Here is a 23,230-nt window from a genome sequence, read left to right on the forward strand (position 1 = left end):
CAGATGTTCTCTCGCTTAACCACCGATCTTACCTGATTTAGAATTAGTCAAGACATCGGTGGCTAAGCAAGAGAAAGATAAAGGGCCAGTATCCAAAACCTATAAAGAACTCATAAAACTCAACACCCAAAACCTGAATAATCCAATCAAGAAATGGGCAGAAGATATGAACAGACATTTCTCCAAAGAAGACATCCAGATGGCCAACAGACACATGAAAAAGTGCTCAACATCACTTGGCATCAGGGAAATACAAATCAAAACCACAATGCGTTACCACCTCACACCAGTCAGAATGGCTAAAATTAATAAGTCAGGAAACAACAGATGTTGTCAAGGATGTGGAGAAAGTGGAACCCTCCTACACTGTTGGTGGGAATGCAAGCTGGTGCAGCCACTCTGGAAAACAGTATGGAGGTTCCTCAAAAAGTGGAAATATAGCTATCCTACAACCCAGCAATTGCACTACTGAGTATTTATCCTAAGGATACAAATGTAGTGATCCAAATGCTGCTGAATGTTTACAGCAGCAATGTCCACAATAACCAAACTATGGAAAGAGCCTAGATGTCCATCAACAGATGAATGGATAAAGAAGATGTGATATGTATACACACACACACACACACACACACACACACACACACACACACACAGAGGAATACTATGCAGCCATCAAAAAACCCCAAATCTTGCCATTTGCAACAATGTGGATGAAACTAGAGGGTATGAAGCTAAGCAAAATAAGTCAATCTGAGAAAGACAATTATCATATGATCTCTCTGATATGAGGAATTTGAGAGGCAGGGCAGATGGTTGTGGGGGGTAGGGAGGGAAATAAATGAAACAAGATGGGACCGGGGAGGGAGACAAACCATAAGAGACTCTTAATCTCAGGAAACAAACTGAGGGTTGTTGGGGGTGGGGAGGGAAGGTATGGGGTGGCTGGGTTATGGACATTGGGGAGGGTATGTGCTATAGTGAGTGCTGTCAATTGTATAAGACTGATGAATCACAGACCTGTACCCCTGAAGCAAATATATTACATGTTATATTACACGACATGTTAATAAAAAATAAAAAAAAAAAAAGAATTAATCAAGTTCCACCTGCAAGTGGCTAGAAGTCAGATTTCAGCCTGGCATTGCTTCTTTTTCTTACTCCTGCTCCCAGCAACTCTTGCATCCTATGATTGTCTTAGCCAGTATTTACCTTCTCAAGTAATTCTGTCTTTAACTGTATACTGGCTACAAAGGTGCTGCAGTCACTGTATATTTACTTATAGCTTTTTGTGCCATTCTTATCTTTCTGCCTCATTTCTGACCATGGTCCTGCCTCACACTGAATGTTCTAGTCATACTAAAGGTCCTCAGAGATCTTCAAACACATAGTGTGGCTTCGTGTTTCTGTGTCTTGACACATGTTGTCCTTCTCCCAGGAATGTCTGTCATTCCAGGTCCTTTTCTGCCTAGCAAACATCTTCTCACCTTTCAAATCTCTGCTGAAGCATTGTCCCTTCTAATGAAATGTCCTTGACTCCCCAGGGCCTGCCTTATACTTCTGGCACACCGGGACAGAATTAATTACTCTCTTCTCTGAATTACTGTTGGAACTTTTACTTGTTTCCATTCCCGAACCATTCTTACTTAAGGGTAATTATTTTTTTACGCATGCACCTTTCCAAGCAGAAGGTGAGCTCCTGGAAGGTAGACTACTTTATACCCTCAACACCTATCTTTAGCACCTAGACTATAATAGATTTTAATAAATATTTCAACAAATAAACTGAGGAACTGAGAAACCACATGCCTGGATACTGCAATGCACTGCTAAGTGAGACACACCTCTAGTTCTAACCTATAAAACTACAGTTCTGTTTATGCCCTCGCTTGGCACACTCCATCCATCTATGGATGGTTCCATTCTTTATGTGCTAGACAAACTGCTGGGCTACAGCAATATTTGCTTTTCTGAGGATCTTTGCCTTTGCTTCTCAAAGGGTCACTTGCTTGTGGCCACTTGCTAGTCCTCAGGTCTTCTCAGTCCTGAAGAGATCATTCTGGTTCCGTGGAGAGGCCTGGCAGCATGATGGCTTAGAAAAGAGAGGAAGGGGCCAAACAGACCAGCCAACAAAAGAATTAAATGAGAAATGTATGTGGTATACTTTCCACAGGACCTGGCACATAGTAAGTGGTAAAGAAACTAGTGTGGTGACTATTAGTACGGCTCAGGCTGCAAGGTCAGTGTGCTTTCTGGTTGTACCCAATGCCATCTTAGTCTCTCTAAACGAGAGCCACGGGATCTGACAGGATCACAGGCATGCTCTAGCGATGTCCACTCTCTGGTTGCTCGTCTCACGGCTCTATTTCTCCTGACACCAGGATTCAATGATCCAGTCTCTTTTCATCAGGCTAAATTAGGCTGTTTAACCTATGCCCAGATTTGGAATAAGAAAAAATATCGCTAATCAAAGTCCTTTTGAGCAAACTGTCCATCTAGGCACCAGAGAGCCCTTTGCATATGGTCAGTTTCAAAGACTTTTCTTTTTCCATCATGTCTAATGAGCTGAGACAAAATGGCCATGCTAATGGAAACTGTTTTGCATTTCAACTGCTGCTATGCTGGCATAAAATACACGATTTCATAAAGGTTCGAAAATGTTTAAAATCTTTAGTTCCCTACAATTCAGCCCGCTCCTGCCTTTCCTCTCCTTTGCTTTCATTCCAGTCACTGGTCCAAGATGTCAGAGGATCTGATGCTCCTTGCCCCCATTACCGCCTCTAATCACTACTGAGATTGCTAACACCATTCTCTTCCTTCTCGCCCCCCCGCCCTCCTCTCAGGTCTCTTGTCAGATTTCCCATTCAACTAGCGCTTTTCTGCCAGAAGGCAGGCCTCCTAGAAAACAACTGCCAGCCAGTCACAGTTCCTGTCCTGCAAGGAGACAAACTGAGTAATTATCGCAGGAGAGATAAAATCTTCAGTTGATTCTTCCCGGCTGTTTGTTTTTGCTCAGTGCCCATGGTTTGAGGTTTCTAAAAGGCTAAATGTGATCACGAAATTCCTTGCACTGAAGTGAAATTCAGTTGTACAGTTTGGTCTAGTGTGTGCAGCAGGCCAGTGAATTAAGTATGGCTTAGAAAACCAGAGAAGTGTGAGACTTTAGGGCAAGGTCTTAGATGGGAAACTCTCTCCCCTCCACCCCATGGGGTGGTAAGGTGAACCAAGAGGAAATACTCTGTCCTTCTGGGGCTAGGTGCCCAATACTTTCAAACAGCAGCTATAGTTCTTGGTGGGCCCTCAGAAGAACACTTCTCCCGTTCTACGCCTATCGCATATGGAGTAACAGGGATCCAGGGTTGGATGGGGAACATTTAACCAAGTTGTACTAGGGGATCTAAATTAGCTTTTTTGGGTCCAAATGACTCATTTGACAGTTGAGTCTTTGATCTCTCTCCCCTTGGATACAGGAAGCCATCTCCCCAGGGGGGCTAAACTTGTACAGGGGCTAATTTGCAATTTGGCACTTTAAATCTTTTAAATATGAGTTCTTTGCAACAGGAAACTAGATCAAACTTTAGAAATCACTGAATCTTAACTATCAGATGAAACTATTAGCTACAGAATTAAATTATATCTCTGCATCTGGTTTAAGAACTTCTAATGAATGAAGAACAGAACTTCACCTTAAAGTTCACTCAGGTTGCTGTTGTTTTGATTATCACTAATGCAAAATAAAGTGAAGGCTGAACATCCACTTTATATTCATACTGTGTTGGCTCAAAGAGAAAAAAAAACCCTGGGCCCTCCCCTTAAAAAACTGAAAATCCTGGTGGATGAAGAAGATAATTGTTTGAATTATCAAATTAATTGTTCAAATTGTTCAAGTTAATAATTGTTCAAACATTACTAGAAAAATTTAAAACGAGGTATGCACACATTTTCTGAACCCAAATATTGCTAAATAATCAAGCCCAAATTGTATGGGTCCTTAAAATATGTGGACTGGATAACCATTATTAATGGCACACAAAATACATGAATTTTATAATTCTTAATACATTCACTTAAAAGACTTGTAACTTAAGAGCTCTTTAGACAACAGTGCTGTATCCTGTTAGGACTCAATCTGAGGTATACATTTTGCCATAAGATCTGGGCAGAGGAGACTTAGTAGGATTAAGCTTGGTTTTCAAAGTCTGAAAGAACAAAGGAAAAGATCTTCCTACTGTAACAAGTCAATTCAGATGCCATTAAGATGTCTTCCTTTACCCAGCTTGTCCAGGACTTGGCGTCTGAAGTTATTATTTTTGAAAAAGGTATGTGAGGGGCACCTGGGTGGCTCAGTGGGTTAAAGCCTCTGCCTTTGGCTCAGGTAATGATCCTGCGGTCCTGGGATGGAGCCCCGCATCTCATCGGGCTCTCTGCTCAGCAGGGAACCTGCTTCCCTCTCTCTCTCTGCTTGCCTCTCTGCCTACTTGTGATCACTGTCAAATAAATAAATCTTAAAAAAAAAAAAAAAAAAACGGTATGTGAACTACTGAGCCAGGATAATAAAGTCAGCTCCACACTCTCACTGCACCCAAGGGCAAAGCTAAAAGCAACCCAGTCAGGCATGCGTTTTGACTGATAAACCAAGACCATCAAAAACCAAGGCATAATTTGCCTTTTTCTTACAGAACTGTCATTAGCTCAATCACTTAATGAACTTAATTAACTCCACGAAATTCTCAGTGGGAGAGGTACAGAGAGGTCAACAGCAAATGACCACTCCTTAATACTTTCAAACTTTGAGCATGAAAGACTGCCATCACTTTTTTAAAGAGCAGTTTTTTAAAAAGTCCTCCTGCCTTTGAGGAATAGAACATAAAACTCCCCTGTAATTGTATTTCCCAAGTTAAAGCCACACTTCAACAAGAGTACTTCTGACAATTGCTAATCCAAAAGTTGGCTTTAGAAGAGGACAGGGAGGGGCTGGCTGCTAATGCCCATCAACAATGGATAAACTGTGATGTATTCATGATAGAATGTTACGTGGTAAAAAGAAGAGACTATGAATATGCTCGACAACATAAATGAATCTCAAAAAACTTAAAAGAGTACGTATTTTATGACTTCATTTATATGAATTTCTAGAATAAGCAACACTAACCTATGTTAGTGTAACTCAGAACAATAGTTACGTGTGGAAGAACTGGAAAGGGGCATGAGGGAATTTTCCGTAACGGAAAAGTTGTGTACCTTTATTGGGGTTGTGGTCACCAAATCCCAAACTATATATTTAAAATCTGTGCATTTTATTGAATATAAATTATATGTGGTTTTTTTAAAGTACTAATTATCTACTGGATTCCAAAGTATAACTACTGTTGTAGAAAGCATCTAATAAATCTATTATTAAAAACCAACACAACGGGCCCCTGGGTGGCTCAGTGGTTAAGCTTCTGCCTTTGGCTGAGGTCATGATCCCAGTCTTGGGACAGAGTCCCATATCAGGGAAGCCTGCTTCTCCCTCTCCAGCTCCCCTGTGCTTGTGTTCCCTCTCTCGCTATCTCTTTCTGTCATACATAAATAAATAAAATCTTAAAAAACAAACAAACAAACAAACAAACACAGGCCATTCAGAGAGCAGATATGAAGCTTTAATTCACTGTGGGCATTTCTGTGACCAAGTATATAAACTTTTCACATGTCTTCGTACAGATACATCTTTTATAAGACACAGGTTTTTTACCAAGTACTGTGAAACATACCACCATTCCACTTAGTTAAGGGCGTATTATAAATATCATGAGCCACTGATTAAATATAAATACAGAGGTTGATACACATTAGAAAGTTTCCATAATAAAAAAAAGTTTAAGAAAGGCTAAATACCGTGAAAGTTTACATGTGTCCTCCACTTTAAGTCTAAATATCACATCACAGTGACAATCAATTACAGTAAAATCACAACTGCTTTTAGATAGTATATTCGAATTTCTAGCATCCAATTATTTTTATTTCCACAATGTCAACTCCACACTGCATTTTTGTTTCTAGAGAGAAGACCAGCTTTTGGACTGCAGACCAAGTTTCTTGTGCAATAACAATTACTATTTTGATAGTGACCACTGGAAGCTGAATTTATATATATTGTACTAAAAAGAAATGAGACTATTAAGTATATAATAATATGGAATTCTTCAGTGGCGGTGTTCGAGAGAAATTAAAATAGTAGCCTGAAAATGGGTTTTAATTGCTACAGCAGTCTACATATACTTCAATTAAAAGATGCCATCTGTCAAAATATTTTGAAATAAATATATAGTACAGCATTCCCCCTTTCAAAATGCTGCCTAGAAGAAAAGTTCCAAGCTGATTAAGGGAAAAAGTTGGGGTGGGGGGACAGCAACTCAGTAAACAAACATTATATGCTGTTCTGAGCAACAATCTGCCTGAGTCTGTTTTTCAGCTGAAACAAGTTTTACCGTCAGTTCTACGTTGCTTTAGTGTCCACAGTCCAGAGGAAGTCCTTGAACAGCTAGTGCATATTCTACAAAAATTGGAAGGACTCCTAAAACCCCCCAAATAATTATACAAGGGAAAGCTGATCACGTGTTGTCTTAAAATCTATGTAAATATCAAACATAGTCATAGTCATTCTTCTAACAGTGATGCTAGAATAAGTGATGAAAATATATGCACAGCTGTATACAAATCACCATTAAACACAGGACAAATGCCATTTGATGCATATCAAATAAGCTCCCAAAAAGCCAATTTGAATATATTTATTTTCATTTACTTTGATACAGCATTAGAAGGGACTGCATATAATTACAGAGACTGCTGCAAACAACACTTGAGGCCACTAAGGGATCTATTAAGCATCAGGCATGCACAATAGTTACCTTTTAAAACTTCTTGTGTCTATATCTTAAGATCTCTATTTATAAGCTCTAATATGTTTAAAGCATTTAGTCATTTTTAAACCAAATATTTTAATGGACCTATGTCTACGTGGGGAAAAACAAAAACTCCCTCCCCGGCCTCAATAGCCAAAAGTAATATTAAACCTTACTCCCCAATTTGATATTTAAGCTTATTTTCTGTATGTCAGCCTTGAAATTCCAAAAGTGGGAAACATTCTTATCACTACTGAAGAGGGAGTATGATTTCCTAGCAGCAGTCTACCCACCACATACAGCATGCCAAGCCTTTCAAGATTCCAGGATAAGCAGGATTGTGCTGTGGCTACAAATGACAAGGACTGAACAGTCTCTTCTTTTTATTCTGGATCTTTTTATTTCAAACTAAATGAAATAAAATCACTTCATTACTACAAACTAAAAAAATTCTTTTTTTGAACCTCAATTTAAGAGTGGACGAAACCAAAAACATTATCGTCTCTGAGTGCGTGGCAAAGCAGAAAATATCTTGATTACATTATGTAACCAGGGGTGGGGAAGGGAGTAGAATTTGTTTTTCCATTTAAGAAGCATTCCAGTCAAACAATCACAAAATACTGATGAATTCAGATTGCTTGGTTCTCAGTCATTTATGGCTTAAAGTACTGGATTTGAAAACCACTTCAGGCTAAAATAAATTTTTACAAATAATGCGTAGATCTAGTATCTAGGAAATCATGCAGTAAATAAACATTCTCATGTGCATTGGAATCTTAGTGATGAAAAGGGTCTGCAGGTGTGAATAGTAATATTTCTTCCCTTTTACCAAGAGAATACGCCCAGCAAGATCCTGGCTTTGGGCCTATTCAAGATCCTACTTGCCAGGTCATCTTGATTTTCTGAGATTGATAAAAGAAGCCAATGTCACAAGATGTTTTGCCAACGAGGAACTGACTTGCCACAAGGGCAGGTGCTGTGAGGTCCGAGCTAGGCAGAAGGAGGATTTTGTGATCCTGCCACCCTGCTGCAAAGTCAATTTGGAGTACTTGACCAGTTAGGGTATCAAATGAGTAAATGCTTAGAAAGACCCACTAGAGATGTTTATTATCCTAGTGTCTTTTTCAAATCTATCTGCCCTTGAAATCTGTTTCATTTGAGAACTGCCAGGGTAAGAGCGACTCACTAGTCTTGGTTTTGATATGCCCCTACAACATGTGAATTGAACTGAACCACAATGATTGTAATGTCGTCTCTGTACATCCGAGCAAGCTCCTCAGGAAGACTAAGCATTTTGGAGAGGCGCTCGTGATCAACAGTCCCAAACTCGTTGTTGCCTACAGCATGACGAATGAGATGGGTTGCTGCATTCTGGTCCTCAAATACCGAGGACATCTTGGCTCTCCTCTCTGTTAAAAGGCCATGCATCTGTCCTAGAGTCACCTTGTAGCCGCCAACAGCTATGGGCTGCTGGTGATGCATGCCAGTCAGGTACTCACCCACAATCCTAACCACATCCTGCCTATGCATCGTCTCCCACAGCCCATCAGTAGCCAACACTAGAAACTTATCCTGTGGCCTCAGTCGGTGGTAAGTTACCTCTGGCTCAGCAGTGAGATAAGGAGGCGTGTAATAATTAGGAGGGATAAACTTGGTATATTCATTGTCATTCAACTGGTCTGGGCCTGATTCTATCACCCTCTTTTGAAGGTCAATGCTCCATTTGAACTTTACATCTCCAAAAGCCCTAAAAGGCATCAGCAAGCCGAGGAGCCGATCCTGTTTCACCACACTCTTGGCCTCATTCTTTGGGTGTTCCAGTTTCAGCCGTTCCAGTTCTCTTTCATTCTGTGCATTGTGGTCATTGGAGAGAGTGACTGCTGACCAGGAGCCATCCTCTTCCTGCACACCCAGCATGGCTCTGCTATCACCGGTATTGGCCACATGAAGGTCAACACCATCCACGTGGGCCACACAAGCGGTGGCCCCAGAAAATGCCACTCGAAGCACCAGGTAGTTGAGGAAAGAATTGGGATCACCAACTTGAGCCTCCAAAGAGATGTCATTGTCAAGCCTCTTGAAAGCGTTAATTAAAGCCTCCTTGACATCGATATCTGTAGACTCCCCAGTGTTGAGGTCTATAAGTTCTTGCCAGTAAGTCCTCAAGCTGTTGAAATACAATTTGGATGCCTCCTTACTGAAGTAATCATTGGGGTGCTTGTGCCACTGGAGAATGGGCAGCAGGGCCCGACCGCTCTCTACTGCATTTTCAATCTCTAGCAAAGTCTCATGGGGTAACAAAGAGACGGCAATATAATAGAAGAGTCTCTCGCTGACCGCCTGGGAACAAGCGCAGCCTGCGTGGCCGTCGAAAACCCCCAAGAGCATCCCTCTGGTCTGCAAGCAGGTGGCTGCGCTTCTCCGGTCCTCGATGGGGGCATTTGCGGGTAGCTGATTGCTGTCAAATCCAAGGACCGAGCTGACATTTTTCCCATCAAATTCTGGCACTTTGAAACTGTATTCATTTGCTTTCAGGATGCTGTTGACCTGAGGAGGGGTGAGGTAAAATTTCTGCGGCGTGGAAGCGTATCTCCGTCCTTGGGTGTGCTGCCACCAGCCCTCCTTTGGCCGGCAGAAGGTAGCGTACGCCGGGGGTGGTGTGCATCTCAGGCGGCTCTGTGCCAGGTATGGAGACGAGCAGCACAGATGTCTGTGGTGGCAGTAACACGCGGTGCCATAGATTCGGCTCAGTTCACAGTTCCGGATCAGGGGGAAGAACAGCTGAGTCGGTGCTGGCATGGCATCAGAAAACAGCGGCAGGCTGGAGCTTCTGACGGGGATTCCTAGACAGCAATCACACAGACACGCACAAAGGGAGGAGTTACATTTCACATCACTTCACCTAGTCTTGCTTTTATAACATATATGCAGCAGGGGAGTCTACACACTAAGCCCTGTGCTCGGAAGCACTGTATTTCATACACCTACCATGCCCTGTGTCTACAGGATATGTTCTGCTAAGCACAATCCTCAGTCACTCACGGAGCCAGGACTGGAGCGTAGCTTTCCTTTTCTCTTTTCCTCATATTTCTTTGTGCAGTGCAGACTGTACAGAATGTACAGTCGATTTGGCTGGGAAAAGCCGAGGAGCTGAAGATTACATAACATTATGCAGTGGCAGTCTACCTGGGCAATCACCCTCCTCCCTCCCTATCCTTAAGAAGGCCCTGGATCTCCCATACTGCTCAGGGACCCGTCCCATCAATGAAAATCCCATTTCTAGAGTTGTGGTCAATTGTTAACATTTGATTACACATGGCTATCACCAAAAAGGTGTTAGAACGCATCACTGACATATATATATGTATGTATATTCATGAATTATTTTGTAAGTTACATATATATACCACTGTGTTAGTATAATGTTCATTGTAACATATACAGAAAATTTTACATAATAAATAAAAATAGGAATTCCAGTATTCCCTTCTTGCATCCCAGTAGATCGTCTTGCAAACCAAGCTTCTCTAGACCACTGCAACAATTTGGCGAGCTTATGAACATAGGTCTGCTGCCAAACGCCAAACGATCCTAGAAATGTCAGTTTACCTCTGTGGGCCTCACTTCCCTAGGTTGTAAATGAACACAGAGAAGCAGATGCTATTGAAGGTCTTTGGGATTCTATGCTTTTATAAGTGTTAGCTGAAGTGAGGCTTTGAAATCAAATGCTGGTTTCATTTTTTTTTTTTGTTTAATTTACTGTACCCTTTGTGATTAAAGAAAAGTTTAAGTATACGAGTAGCTCTAAGACTTTGTTAGTAATGTAAATGCTCTCAGTTCTGGAACTTAATTTACTTGCTAGCATTTTGTCCTGCTAATCAGCCGTAAGAGAAAGCTATAGAAATACTATTTTGAACCATTACAGATCCCAAGTAGAATTCAATCCCTAGAAAAATATTTTCTCTTAGATTAAAAAAAAAAAAAGTATCCATTTGCCTTCAATAAGCAATAAAGAATAGTGAAATAATAGTCTAAGATTTGTATAAAAAAGGTACAAATATTAATCAAGAATAAAAATTACACTGTATGACACTGAAAATATTGCCAAATATTTACCTAGAAAATTTTATGGATGTGTATCACTAATCTAGATAATTCACACACACACACAAAAAAACCTCTCTTCCTTCTCACTAACATATATTTCCCCTGAATTCTTGAAGCATTGCTTCAAAAAATTCATTTGGCCTATAGCAAAATAGACTTTAGAAATGCTTTATTGCTTTTTAAGAAGGCTCCATGCTTAGCGTGGAGCCCAACCCGGGGCTTGAACTCAGGACCCTGCAACCAAGACCTGAGCTGAGATCAAGAGTCGGACACCTAACCGAATGAACTACCCAGGTGCCCCAGAAATACTTCAAATAAGGAAACAATGCAGTAAACAAAAAAGAATAGAGAAAACCATTTGAATCTTAATATCAGCAATTCTTTCTTAAGTTTGAACTCATTATAGGAAGAAGAAAGTACAAATAGCTCAGAGATTGTTAGCTATAAGTTACATTACTTCCAGACACCCTCCTTTAACAAGTAATTGGAGAAGTGAAAGTGGGATGTGGGAGAGCGGAGAAAATCAAGCACTGAATAGTAATCAATTCTTGTTTGCTTCTGTAATAAGCACTGCATAAGCCAGGCATACAGAAGAACCCCTTCTGCAAATGATAGAAACTACCATTATTTAAAATGTACTATTTAAGAAGGAATTTGTTTTAAAAAACTGAAGATAAGCATAAGCAACAGAAAGTAATGATTAGAATTTTGGAAATAAGATCAACAAGGAAAGAAGCATTCTGAAATGCAGTAATGAAAAATAGAAATTCCAGAAGAACAGGATCATATCAAGACTAACCATTTAAATAACTGCACTTCAAACTGAAAGTCATCCAAAGGGTACATGATTGAGCCACGAGATGTGCTCAGATATTCAGCCACATGACACTGGCTTGCAGACATAAACCATATCTCTTGTTAGATTTGCATGCAGAAAGCACATTAACTCATCTCACGCTTTGTATAAAGATTTTCTATTATTAAAAATATAAACAGATGCCCATCTTAAGAGAAATTTTCTCTATAACTTTAGATAAGTTTGCATTTGTGCTATTTTAAAATTTAAGACTTTTACAGAAAGAAGAAATGTTTTTTTCTGCATGGAATGTAGACTGAATCAAAGTACTACTGTGTGTGTATGTGCACGTGTGTGTATGTGTTTGCAAGGGGGGTTTGGTAGATGCGTAACAGCATCTGGTTATGTGATGTCTAATCAAGGAATAACAAGTCCAAGAAACCTGCACTTTCCTTTAATACTTTGTTTTGACAATTTTCTAGCTTTTGTAGTTGATTGCAAAATGAATGAAAGATTGTGACAAAAAAAACTGATTCATGCAGCAGATGCTCTGAATAATACATAAATTCAAGCAGCAAGTACTTAAATATTCAGGTAATACATTTCTCCTTCAAGGCAAAATTTCTCAAGATTTAAAAAAAAAAAAGCAGAGTGGAATTTATCAACTGTATCTTTCAGTTATTCAGGAGCTTAGCATATGGACTGAGACTGCATCCAAATTCCCCAACTCCCAAAATGCCTTCAAAAGACAAATTCTTAGAGAATATGGAATTCATGAAAACCCTGCTCTGTGATTAATAAATATTCTATCACCACCAGTACAAATAACATATTCTCTCCATCAGATCAGATATCCTTAGAAGTCAGAGTACTTCCAAATGCTTTTTTAAACCATAAGTGAGCCTTCAAAAACTGTATCTTTCCGAATATCCTGTGATTCAAAAACAACAAAACCCCACAAATATCAAAACTTTTGCCGACAACCTCACTAAATTAATTAAGTAGAAAACTCTTGATTAGACAATTAAGAACAGCAACAAGGTACAGTGTTGGTAAACTGGAGCAGTATCATAGTTTCAAGTGATTTCTGACCATGATTTCACTGAAAAGTTCCCATCCCATGATCCAGACTCCGCCACCTTACATGTAGCATCTTAGTCCTGGGCAAATTTGGCCCATGTTACCAATGACTAATAAGAAAAGATGCATTGCAATCCGAAACAGGAGAGAGACCTATCCATTCTTCCTGATGTGTTGGGCAGAGCCTGTGCCAAGAAATGATTCCACTTCATTCAATAAACTCACGGATCATATTAATTAGAAAATGCTGTTAATACTGCACCAACTCCGGGGCTCTTTAGCTTTTAACGCTTTTGATGTAAATGGAAAAAAAAAAAAAGAGCTATACTAGTCATTAAACGTGTCAGAACCTCAGTTTATGTAATCCAATTACATTATATATCCTGTATAAAGACTTTTCCGTTTCTCAGCATTTTCTGGAAATGCCTAGCCATTTCATAGCTCCCATTATCTGTACAAGAATGAAGAAAGCGATTTCCCTCAGAAGATCCTAAGCCCCCAAGCCAGCACTTGTCTGATTAGTTTCCTTTGTCCCCACCTGAAAATTGCACTCTCTAAGGTAATCAAAGCTATCCGGGTCCAGGACCCCTTTGTCCCCTTTTTCTATCTACCTCACCCCTTAATTCCACGACGACCCACTTAGAACCATCCACGCACAAAATCAGTCACCATCCTTCCTGGGTACCCAACGCAGGTAGTTAAGTGAATACCTACCAATTCGTCTGGGCCCGGGACACACACACATTCTCCTGTCATCACAACACGGAGCCGACAACATCCACAACCCGCGCGGACAGCAGCAGCGACAGCAGCACCGGCCCATTGAAAGCAAGGCAGAGATGCTCATTAGAGGAGGCGGAGGCGGGGGAGGCGGGCACAGAGGAGGGGCGAGCTCTAGCTCCAGCCCCGCGAATGGGGCTGGGTGGGGGGGAGATGGAGCAGGGAGAAAGGGGAGGAGAGAAGGAAACCAACCAAACAAACCCACCCGGCGAGAGAGTCAGGGACGCTGCCCGAGGCGGCTGGAACCCAGAAGCGAGCAGAGATGCGCCCCGGGACCGGCCCCTCCATCCAGCCCGGGCACGGAGCCCACCGGCCCCCAACATCCTCCACCTGCTGCCCACCCCGCCCGGCCCACGCTACGCCGGCTTCGGTTCAGAAGCCTAAGGCAGGGTCCACCGCGCAGGTGGGGTCACTCCGGACCCCGCGGTGCGTACGGGGGACCCTCAGGCAGAGACGCCACGCCGCCCCACCTCCCCGGAGCCAGCCCTCCGGCAGGACCCCACGGCGCCCCCGGCGCTGACAGCTGCCGCGGTCGGCCCGCCCCAACCCAGAGCCCGCACGGCTGCCCCTCCCGCCCCCCCACCCCCGGCGCCGCCACGCCCGCCTGCAGCCCCGACGCCCCCGCGCGCACCTAGCGCTCCGGGGCTCATCCTCCCCACCCCCACCCCACCCCCACCCCACCCCCCGCCCCCGCTCCGGCCGCCGCCCTTCGCACGCCCATGGCCGCCGCTCCCCACGCGCACCGGGCAACCCCCTCACAACTTTGGGCGGGTAGCAGGGGATTCCGGACCCGGAGGCTCGGGACTGGGAGCAGGGAATACGAACCGGGCACGCAGGGGAGGAGCCGCTTCTTCCCGACGAGGAGACGGCCGCAGTAGCGGCGGCACCAACCCGCACTCCTTCCAGGCCACCCGGTTTAACTCCCCGGAGCGCGGCCCCAGGCCCCCAGCTGGCCCACTCCCTGCCCAGCCGGGCCGCCACCCTGCCCCGCCCGAACGTCTGGGCCGGAGCACTTCCCGCCTCCGGATTGGCTGCGCAAGGGCGAGTGGGCGGAGAGGAGCAGAGCTGGCCCAGCCCGAGGCGGGGAGGCGGGGCGGAAGAACAGCGCGCTCCGCGCCAGCTTTGTGACGTCACGGGGGTCAGACAATCCCTTCCATTCTGAGCGAGCCGCTCATTGGTTCCACGGGCCCGCCTCGCGTGACCGCACCGGTAGCAGGGTGGAAGGTGGGGCTTCGTGGCGCTGGGGACCTGCGACCCGCTAGGCGGGGCGGCGTTGATGCTGCTGGCGACGGGCGGGGTAGTGGAGAAGCTTTGGGGCCCGCCCCAGCATCGCCACAAGCTGCGGTTCCCGTGGACTGGCTGCTCCCAGCCGGAGGAGCTTCCGCGAATCCTTGGCACCTCGGCGGGGGACCGGCCAAGTGCCAGGTGGCTGAACCTCCTTGCGCTTTCCTGGTGGCTTCGTAGGGATAGGCTGCGGGGACGACTCAACCAGTTGACGACTCAACCCAGCAGGGAACCGAATTCCCACCGTTTCGCCCTAGCCTAAAATATAAGGCACGGCAGTCCCAAAGTATCTGTTGCCCCATCCATTTGCATTCTTTTGCAGATTTTAGAAACATTAAGTCAGATAATGTTTTCTGTCGTTTTCTGGACACCTCTCGGGGTCTAGGGAGAGGAAGCCGGTCTAGGAAGTTGTGAGGAGGGAATTCTTTTCCATGTAGAGTGGGTGTGTGCTCTGAAGGGCTTTGAAATCAGTATTGTCTGTCTCGTTTTCCCTGATTAAAAGGAAAGAGAATGCAGCCTGCAGAAGTGGGAGGAGCCCTGGACTTGGGAATCAGAGGAACAACATCCAAGTCATTTCTGCTCGGTGAGACTCTGTTTCTGTGAGGTAAAGTTAGGCTTGCGATGGCATTGGCGTTCTGTGATTAAGCAGAAGACAGCCTGAGGGCTTCTCAATCAGCACATATCCCCTCTTTATGGGAAATCAGTCGATAGTGGCCTCTAAAAGCTTCCTTGGAGATGACAGCAAGTTGATCATTGCGCTTACCCTGCCTAGTGTTAAAGTTTACTTTGATTTCTTTTTTTTTTTTAAAGATTTTATTTATTTGTCAGAGAGAGAGAGAGAGAGCGAGAGTAAGTACAAGTAGATAGAGTGGCAGGCAGAGGCAGAGGGAGAAGCAGGCTCCCTGCTGAGCAAGGAGCCCGATGTGGGACTCGATCCCAGGACGATGTGGGACTCGATCCCAGGACGCTGGGATCATGACCTGAGCCGAAGGCAGCGGCTTAACCCACTGAGCCACCCAGGCGTCCCTACTTTGATTTCTTAAGCATATCTGGTTACTAGCCAACAAAGTTTATAAAGTGATGTCAGCTGGATATAAAAACCGCATGTTAATAACATTGTGACGTTCTATTTCTATTAGTCTCGCATTATTTGATTTGTATGTAGTAAAGAAAAAACTTTATATACACAAAACAGTGCCAAGAACAGGTTTTTCATAATTCCTGGATGTTTTCCGCTGCCTCCTCTAGTCTCTAAATAAATTAGAGGAGAACTTTTTTGTTTGGCTCCAACCTGCCCACAAAACTCTTGTAGCTGCTCTAAGTAGACTTCATCCGCATTTAGACCGCCCATCTGCCTCACTTCCCCCTTTCTTTTTTACTTCTCAAAAGAGCTGCTCATAATTTTGTAAGTATTCTTCAACGTCCTTTTCCCTACTAGTATATGATTTTTTTATCTCGTTTTTTCTTGGTTCATAGAAACAGTAGAATGTGGTTTAGCATAGTAAGAGCAGATCTGGAAGCAGGCTGCCTGAGTTCCAGCCTCAGCTCTGCAGCTTACTATGTGTTCTTGGGCAACTTTGTTCTGGCTCAGCTCTGTCATGTGTAAGATAGGAATAAAAATAGTAATAACACAGGGTTGTATTACGTAGGCCAATATAAATATATTATGTTAAAGAAAGTACACAGCAGGGGCGCCTGGGTGGCTCAGTGGGTTAAGCCTCTGCCTTCAGCTCAGGTCATGATCTCAGGGCCCCGCATCAGGCTCTCTGCTCAGCGGGGAGCCTGCTTCCCCCCTCTCTCTGCCTGCCTCTCTGCCTCCTTGTGATCTCTCTCTCTCTCTCTCTGTGTCAAATAAATAAATAAAATGTTTAAAAAAAAAAAGAAAGTACACATCAGGTTGTAAAGGCTATGTAAGTATTAGCTATTATTGGTGCAAGTGTCACTCAGTCTGTAGAGCATGTGACTCTTGATCTTGGGGTTGTGAGTTCGAGCTGCACACTGAGTGTAGAGATTACTTAAAAATAAAATTTTAGAAACTATTAGCTATTAATATTGTTGACATGTGTCCAGAGAAGTGTGCCTCTTTTCAATTTAGGACTCCTAAAGAGTGAGAGATCTAGATTCTTAAATGTGATATGTTCTTAGTTCTTAGTTAGGTACTAAGAAGTCATTAATAGACTGGAAAGTCTTAGAACCTTAGGTTATCAGTTTAATATCCGTGAGGACTGTCACTACCTCTTAGCCCCTATTTTGTAGACATGGTGACCAGTTAACTGAAGGTAAGGGTAGATATTTACAAGTTTCTGCCTAAGGTCTCAGATGTGAAGTTTATACTAGGCTTGTCTGTTGTCTCTAAACTTTTTCCCAATGACTGCAAAAGTAATGAGACTCCAGAATGTATCCATCCATATCAATGACCTTTTCAAGTTGTTACCTTGGTTACATATACTTATATTCCACACCAACATTGCCATTATTCAGAGCACTTTTAAAATTGCTTTTTCAAATTGTTTTTGTCTCCACAGGAAGTTCTAACTTGTTTTACTATAACTAGCACCTTGGTTTTTAAACCAAAATAGCATTGATTTCCCTCTTCTTACTATTCGTAGTTCTAAATGACCTGCTATTTCTGAAAATGACACGCATTCTCAAAAAAAAAAAATAGTATTTGCCACCACTAAATATAGTCAAAAGAATTTGTCATGAGTATTGAAGGCAATGTCAAGGTATTTCTGAAATCAGAATAAAGCCTCCCCAAAGTAATGGCCATGAAATAAATATGTTTAAAGATGCAAGTTTTGTTTTCTTGCTGCAAAGTTGTAGGACTCAAGGGTGTTTTATAAATAAAGTCATAGTGTCGCAGAGGAATCAACTACCTGTACCATTGAGGGAGATTGTTGAGTATCTCAACCTTGTCTCCTCTCTGCCTTGATCTTCTTCCTGTCTCTAGGTCTCAGTTTAGCCACTCGGACTCGCTTCAAAAGTGCTGTTTGTTATCACATGGTCATCTGATCAGGCAAGGGCAAGTCCTTGGGTGTGCTGCTCTGACCCCACAGACTGTTTTAGCCACCGGAACACCTGTTGGCACTTGGACATTGGAAGGCATAGAAACGAAGCTCTGTGACAGTTCTGGGTTGTCCTGGCTGCCAAAGAGAGAGGAAGGGTTTCAAAAATAGTCTGGTACCAAAGAAAGGGCTGTGCCAAAAAGACTTATTTTGTCCACACACGTGCTTTCTGTGATACCAGTAATGTAACAACAGTTCTTGAATGAGACACTCATTTTGTGACACTCATTTTGTTGCCCTAGAATAAACCTGGAAAGGAGCAAGCGCTGAACCAGATTGGCCTGTTGTTCTTGTGGATGGATGCTCAAGCCCTTGGGGGTATTGGAGGTTAGCTGTGACAGGGTGGAGATGGTGCAGCAGAGTCTCAGTGGTACTAATCAGGGAGCTTAAAATAGACCTGCTTGTGGGTGGGAGATATTGTCCGCCCCCTGGCTAGTGACTTACCTTTGCCTTTGCCAAAATCAACTATCAGGAAAGAGAGGTGGGGTCCAGCACACTCCTCTTTAAGTCCTCCCTCCCTCCAGATCTCCCCCTCCCCTCCAGATCTTGAATAGGAAATCAGCAAGTGTTTACAGAGTGCTTAAGCAACAGGTATCTCTTTTACCACCATCCCAGGGTTTCTTCTTTGAAATTATCTGGAGTTATGCAGGGAGATCGACAAATCACCTATAAGAAAGACACAGAATATGTATTGTAGCTCATGACTTGTAGACTAGGAGCTGTTTAAAAGTGCTTTCACATTTATCTCATTTAATATTTTAAAAGTAATTTGTTGTCATCAGAATTCATGAAGCAATAGTATCTTTGAGGGGGAAAAAAAAAATTCATTCTCTTGCAAAACTAGGGACTAAAGTCTCCTGACCAGTAGGCAAGAAGTTTCTATGCATTAATTTAACATAAAGAATATGAAAAGTGTGTATCTGTGGTTGCTTAATTAGAGGGTCAGATGCTGTAGGAAGAAGTCTGAGTTCTGGGGACCTGAGTGGCACATCTTTCAACAACCCCTGTTAGTGGTGGGGGTGTCTTAGAATGCTAAGTTTGACATCCGTGCAGGCAATTGATATTGTCTAGCCATCAGACGATCTGGCAAACTGATTTTTCATTCAGTGTGAGTCTACAGATGGATTCCCCAGAGCACAGAGGGTGAAAGGTGGAGGAAGGGTTTGAGGGGAACTGAGACACTAGGGTGGGTCTAGAGCACTTTATACAACAGGTGCTGATTCTGGGTGTCTTTGAAGCAGGTCAGGCTAGTCTGCAGACTTTGGGAGAAGCCCCAACTCTATGCGCTCAAAAATGGTAGCTGCTGATTTGCACACTTCTTAAAAGCTATAATTCTTTGCTTATCTGTACCCCTTAACTACTAGAATGTAAGCCTCTCAAGGGCAGGGACCATGTCTCTTTTATGCACCAATAAAAACCCATGGCTTGGCATATAGTTAGAACTAACAGGTAGTGAGTGCTTAATTTTACCTCGTTCTAACTTGCACCATCTCATCATAGCCTCATAACACTCATATAGGGTAGGTGTTATCATTCATTCCATTTCTCAAGAGAAGAAAATGAGTCTCAACTAGGGCACTTTGCTTAGGGTTACAGAAGTAGAAAGTAATAGAACCATATATCCCAGAGCTTGCTCTCTTAAGTACCATCACCCATAATAGGTGCTCAATAATGAATGAATGAACTCTTTTCTTTTCTTTTTTTTTAAGATTTTATTTACTTATTTGAGGATGAGAGAGAGAGCATGAGAGGGGACAAGATCAGAGGGAGAAGCAGACTCCCCTGTGGAGCTGGGAGCCCAATGTGGGACTCGATCCCAGAACTCCGGGATCATGACCTGAGCCAAAGGCAGCAGTCACTTAACCAACTGAGCCACCCATGTACCCTAATGAACTCATTTCAAATGAAGAAAAAAATGGCATGTTGCAACAGATTAATATATTGTGATAAAGAACTGAAGAAAGCTTCACATTTCCATTATGGATTTGAGGTCGAACTATGTATTTGCAGAATTTTCACCCATGCTTGTGTCTGTGACCAGCAATATATTCTGTACGGCTCAGTGTATCACCACCTCTGAGTGGCCCCAGCTGTGGCTAGCAAAGCATATTTTTCTTGGAAGCCAGATATTAATATTTGTAGATGAATACCTAATGTATTCTATTCATATCCTAGTAATAAAACTATAGTTATAGATACAAAGCGAACAGTTTAATCTGTCAAAAGCTATAAATTATGTTCAGTTTAAAACATTACTTTTATTTTTAAGCAGTATCAACTGGAGGGAGAAAAGTTCAAGGAGAAAAGACAAATCAAAGTGGAGTGTTAGTAATAGCTATTGAATGCTGTATTCAGTTTCTGCCAGGAACAATGGGCTCTGGCACGCTAATCAGGATATTTAGATAATTACTCAGGTACAATATCTGGGTTGAGATTTTATCCCTTAAGGTGTCATGGTTTTGTGAAATGGGTATAGGTTGAAGTCAGAGAGACCTGAGTTCAAATCCTAGCTCTGCTTCTTAGTAGCTGGGTAATTTTTCAGAATTTACCCAGTAACTTCAAAAAAGTCTAAGGCAGGGACGCCTGGGTGGCTCAGTTGGTTAAGCAGCTGCCTTCAGCTCAGGTCATGATCCCAGCGTCCTGGGATCGAGTCCCACATCGGGCTCCTTGCTCAGCAGGGAGCCTGCTTCTCCCTCTGCCTCTGCCTGCCACTCTGTCTGCCTGTGCTCGCTCTCTCTCCCTCTCTCTCTCTGACAAATAAATAAATAAAATCTTAAAAAAAAAAAAAGTCTAAGGCATGTTGTAAAGATTAATGATAATGTCAATGAAAATACCAAATGATGCTTGGCAAATGGTACCAAGTCATAGCCCTTAAATGAGTTCTCTATAGCTACTGTAAGAAATGACCACAGATGTGATTAACAGTACACATATCTTACAGTTCTGGAGGTCAGAAGTCTGAAATGGGTTTCACTGGGCTAACATCTAAGTCTCAGCAGAACTGCATTCCCTTTGGGAGTCTTTAGGGAAGAAGCTGTTTTCTCACCTTTCCCAGCATGCAGAAACTGCCTGCCTTTCCAGGCTAATGGCTCCTTTTTCCATCTTCAAGGTGAACACAGTGTTGTCTTCAGATCACTGACTCTGACTCTGATCTCCACCACTGCTTTCCTTTCTAAAGGACCCTTGGGTTTCCATGGGACCAATGTGATAATCCAGGATGATCTCTTTATTTTAAAATCAGCTGATTAGCAACCCTAATTCCATCTATAACCTGAGCTTCCCCTTGCAATGTAACAACAGTATTAATTCACACATTCTGGGGATTCTGATGTGGACATCTTTTAGGGAGGGGCATTGTTCTGCCTATCATGGCACTTTTCTCCCTTAATATTTGCTCATTCATTCATACACTTATGAAATAAAAATATGATTAGTGAAAATTATCTTTTACCCACCAGAAATCTGTTTAGATAGAGAGCTTAGATTTAAAAAAAATTTAAAATGGGATGCTTGGGTGGCTCAGCCAATTAAATATCTGCCTTTGGCTCAGGTCATGATCTCAGGATCCTGTGGTTGAGCTTCCAGCCTTCCATCAGGCTTCCTGCTCAGCGGGGAGTCTGCTTGTCCCTCTCCCTTTGCGCCTGCCCCCACTCAGGCTCTCTCTCCCAAATAAATAAAATCTTTTTAAAAACAAATTAATTAAAAATGCACTGATAATTATATATAACTGACAATTTTATTAAAAATCTCATTAGAAAATTAACTGAGAAGCCAATATGCAACAGGCCCTAATATGAGCTAATCAAGTTTGTGCTATAGAATTTTGAATGAAAGATCACTTAGGTGTGTGAGAGGCAAAAAAGAATCACTGGAAATTTTGATTGTCTATAAGAATTAATATAATAAGGGTGCCCTCTTCATTCTCCAAAAGACACATGAGAACAATGGAGGTAATAGCCTCCTTCCATTCTGCCTTGGTGACTCCCCACCAAACTCTGAAGGGTGTAAAAAATCTTCAGTGGAGCCAGAGAAGGGCAGCCAACAGGGTGAAGAGCCTAGAGTGGGATATAGATAGTGTGATCTTCAAACACTTAAGTGGTAGTCACATGAAAAGAAAGCTAGATTTATCTTTGAAAATTATAGAGTTTGAAAACGCTAGAATGTGTATCAGTTAGATTTAAACTCAGTCTTTTAACTTTATGTGGTTATAGTTTTCTGAAAATGGAGTAATTGCCCCTGAGGTAATGAGTCTCCTGTTATTAAAGGTATCCAAATAAAATCCAGACAATAGTGTAAAAGAATGAGCTCCCAAAACTTTATTCATGTCTCAAACATTGTACTTAAACTAAAATCATTTACATTCCAGTCTTCCTGTATGAACCATTATCTTTTTCTAGACTGAGCCTTATCATATTCATTTCTCTTGGTTTAGAAGGTACCCGCTGCATATTGAATGGGATTGAGGTTGGGCAGAGTGATCTCTCCAACACTGAGACTCAATTCTCTGAGCTAGGATTTGAACTAGGTTTAAAGAGTAGAATTGGAATCCAGAAAGGAGGTGCTGGGTGGTATATTCTAGACTTCACAGTATGGAAAGGCCTAAAGAGGGGATGAAGCAAATCTGAGTGGAGGTGCTCTATTGGGTGAGGAATAGGAGTTAGAGTTGGGGCAGAAAGCTGGGTCATGATTTCCTGCAATCTGGACCCAGGTTGACACTTGAATAAATTGTACTGAAAGAAAAGTTCTCTGGCAATCATGTAAGTTACGGCTAGATGGGGGATAGCTAGGGGCTTAGTATGGATTGAATTTTGTCCCTTCCCAATTCTCCCAATTCATATAGTGGATGAGGATGGGGCCCTCATGATGGGATTGTTGTTCTTATAAGAAGAGATACCAGGAAGCTTGCTTCCCTACCCTCCCTCCCATGCAAGGACACATAGAGAAGAGTGCCATCTGCAAACCAAAATATTGAGTACCTCCCCCAACCTCTTCCCAGGTTGTGGAGGACAAGCTGAGAGGCTTAGGGATGTTTCTGTCCCTAACACAGGCTATTGGCTACATATGGGAGTAAAAAGTTAAAACTCTGAGCCAGACATTGGCAGCAAGAATATAAAGGAAGGGACAGATGGGAAGAGACATTACTGAAAACATCAGGACTTGGTAGTAAGGTAAATGAGAGAGGGAGGAAAGGAATTGTACCCAATAGGCCCAAAGCTTTGTGCACAGGTGAC

At 42.7% G+C, this 23,230-nt stretch overlaps 1 protein-coding gene across 5 annotated transcripts; it reads right to left on the reverse strand.

The window, feature by feature from the left end:
- Positions 1-5,620: 5,620 nt before the first annotated feature.
- Positions 5,621-14,732, reverse strand: PDP1 (pyruvate dehydrogenase phosphatase catalytic subunit 1). Of its 5 annotated transcripts, none has more exons than XM_047726815.1 (3): positions 14,476-14,732; positions 13,585-13,619; positions 5,621-9,730 (listed from the first exon to the last, which is right to left on the reverse strand). In XM_047726815.1, exons 2-3 carry the CDS (start codon positions 13,613-13,615, stop codon positions 8,073-8,075), a joined length of 1,689 nt encoding a protein of 562 aa, XP_047582771.1. In that variant the 5' UTR covers positions 13,616-13,619; positions 14,476-14,732; the 3' UTR covers positions 5,621-8,072. The 5 variants fall into 5 exon arrangements, with proteins under 5 accessions (XP_047582771.1, XP_047582769.1, XP_047582772.1 ...); XM_047726813.1 differs by lacking the exon at positions 14,476-14,732 and adding an exon at positions 13,856-14,170; XM_047726816.1 differs by lacking the exon at positions 13,585-13,619 and having other exon boundaries at positions 14,476-14,730.
- Between the last annotated feature and the right edge of the window lie 8,498 nt (positions 14,733-23,230).

Source organism: Lutra lutra, chromosome 4 (genome assembly GCF_902655055.1).
Source record: "Lutra lutra chromosome 4, mLutLut1.2, whole genome shotgun sequence".
Taxonomy (NCBI): domain Eukaryota; kingdom Metazoa; phylum Chordata; class Mammalia; order Carnivora; family Mustelidae; genus Lutra; species Lutra lutra.

Excerpts from the sequence above, each read along its gene's own strand:
- PDP1 (XM_047726813.1), bottom strand. The coding sequence starts at position 13,938 with ATGGAGGGGCCGGTCCCGGGGCGCATCTCTGCTCGCTTCTGGGTTCCA. Across the intron at positions 13,620-13,855 it reads GTCCCTGACTCTCTCGCCGG|GAGAATGTGTGTGTGTCCCG; the intron begins GTGGGTTTGTTT and ends TTGTGATGACAG. Across the intron at positions 9,731-13,584 it reads TCCCGGGCCCAGACGAATTG|GAATCCCCGTCAGAAGCTCC; the intron begins GTAGGTATTCAC and ends ATTGCTGTCTAG.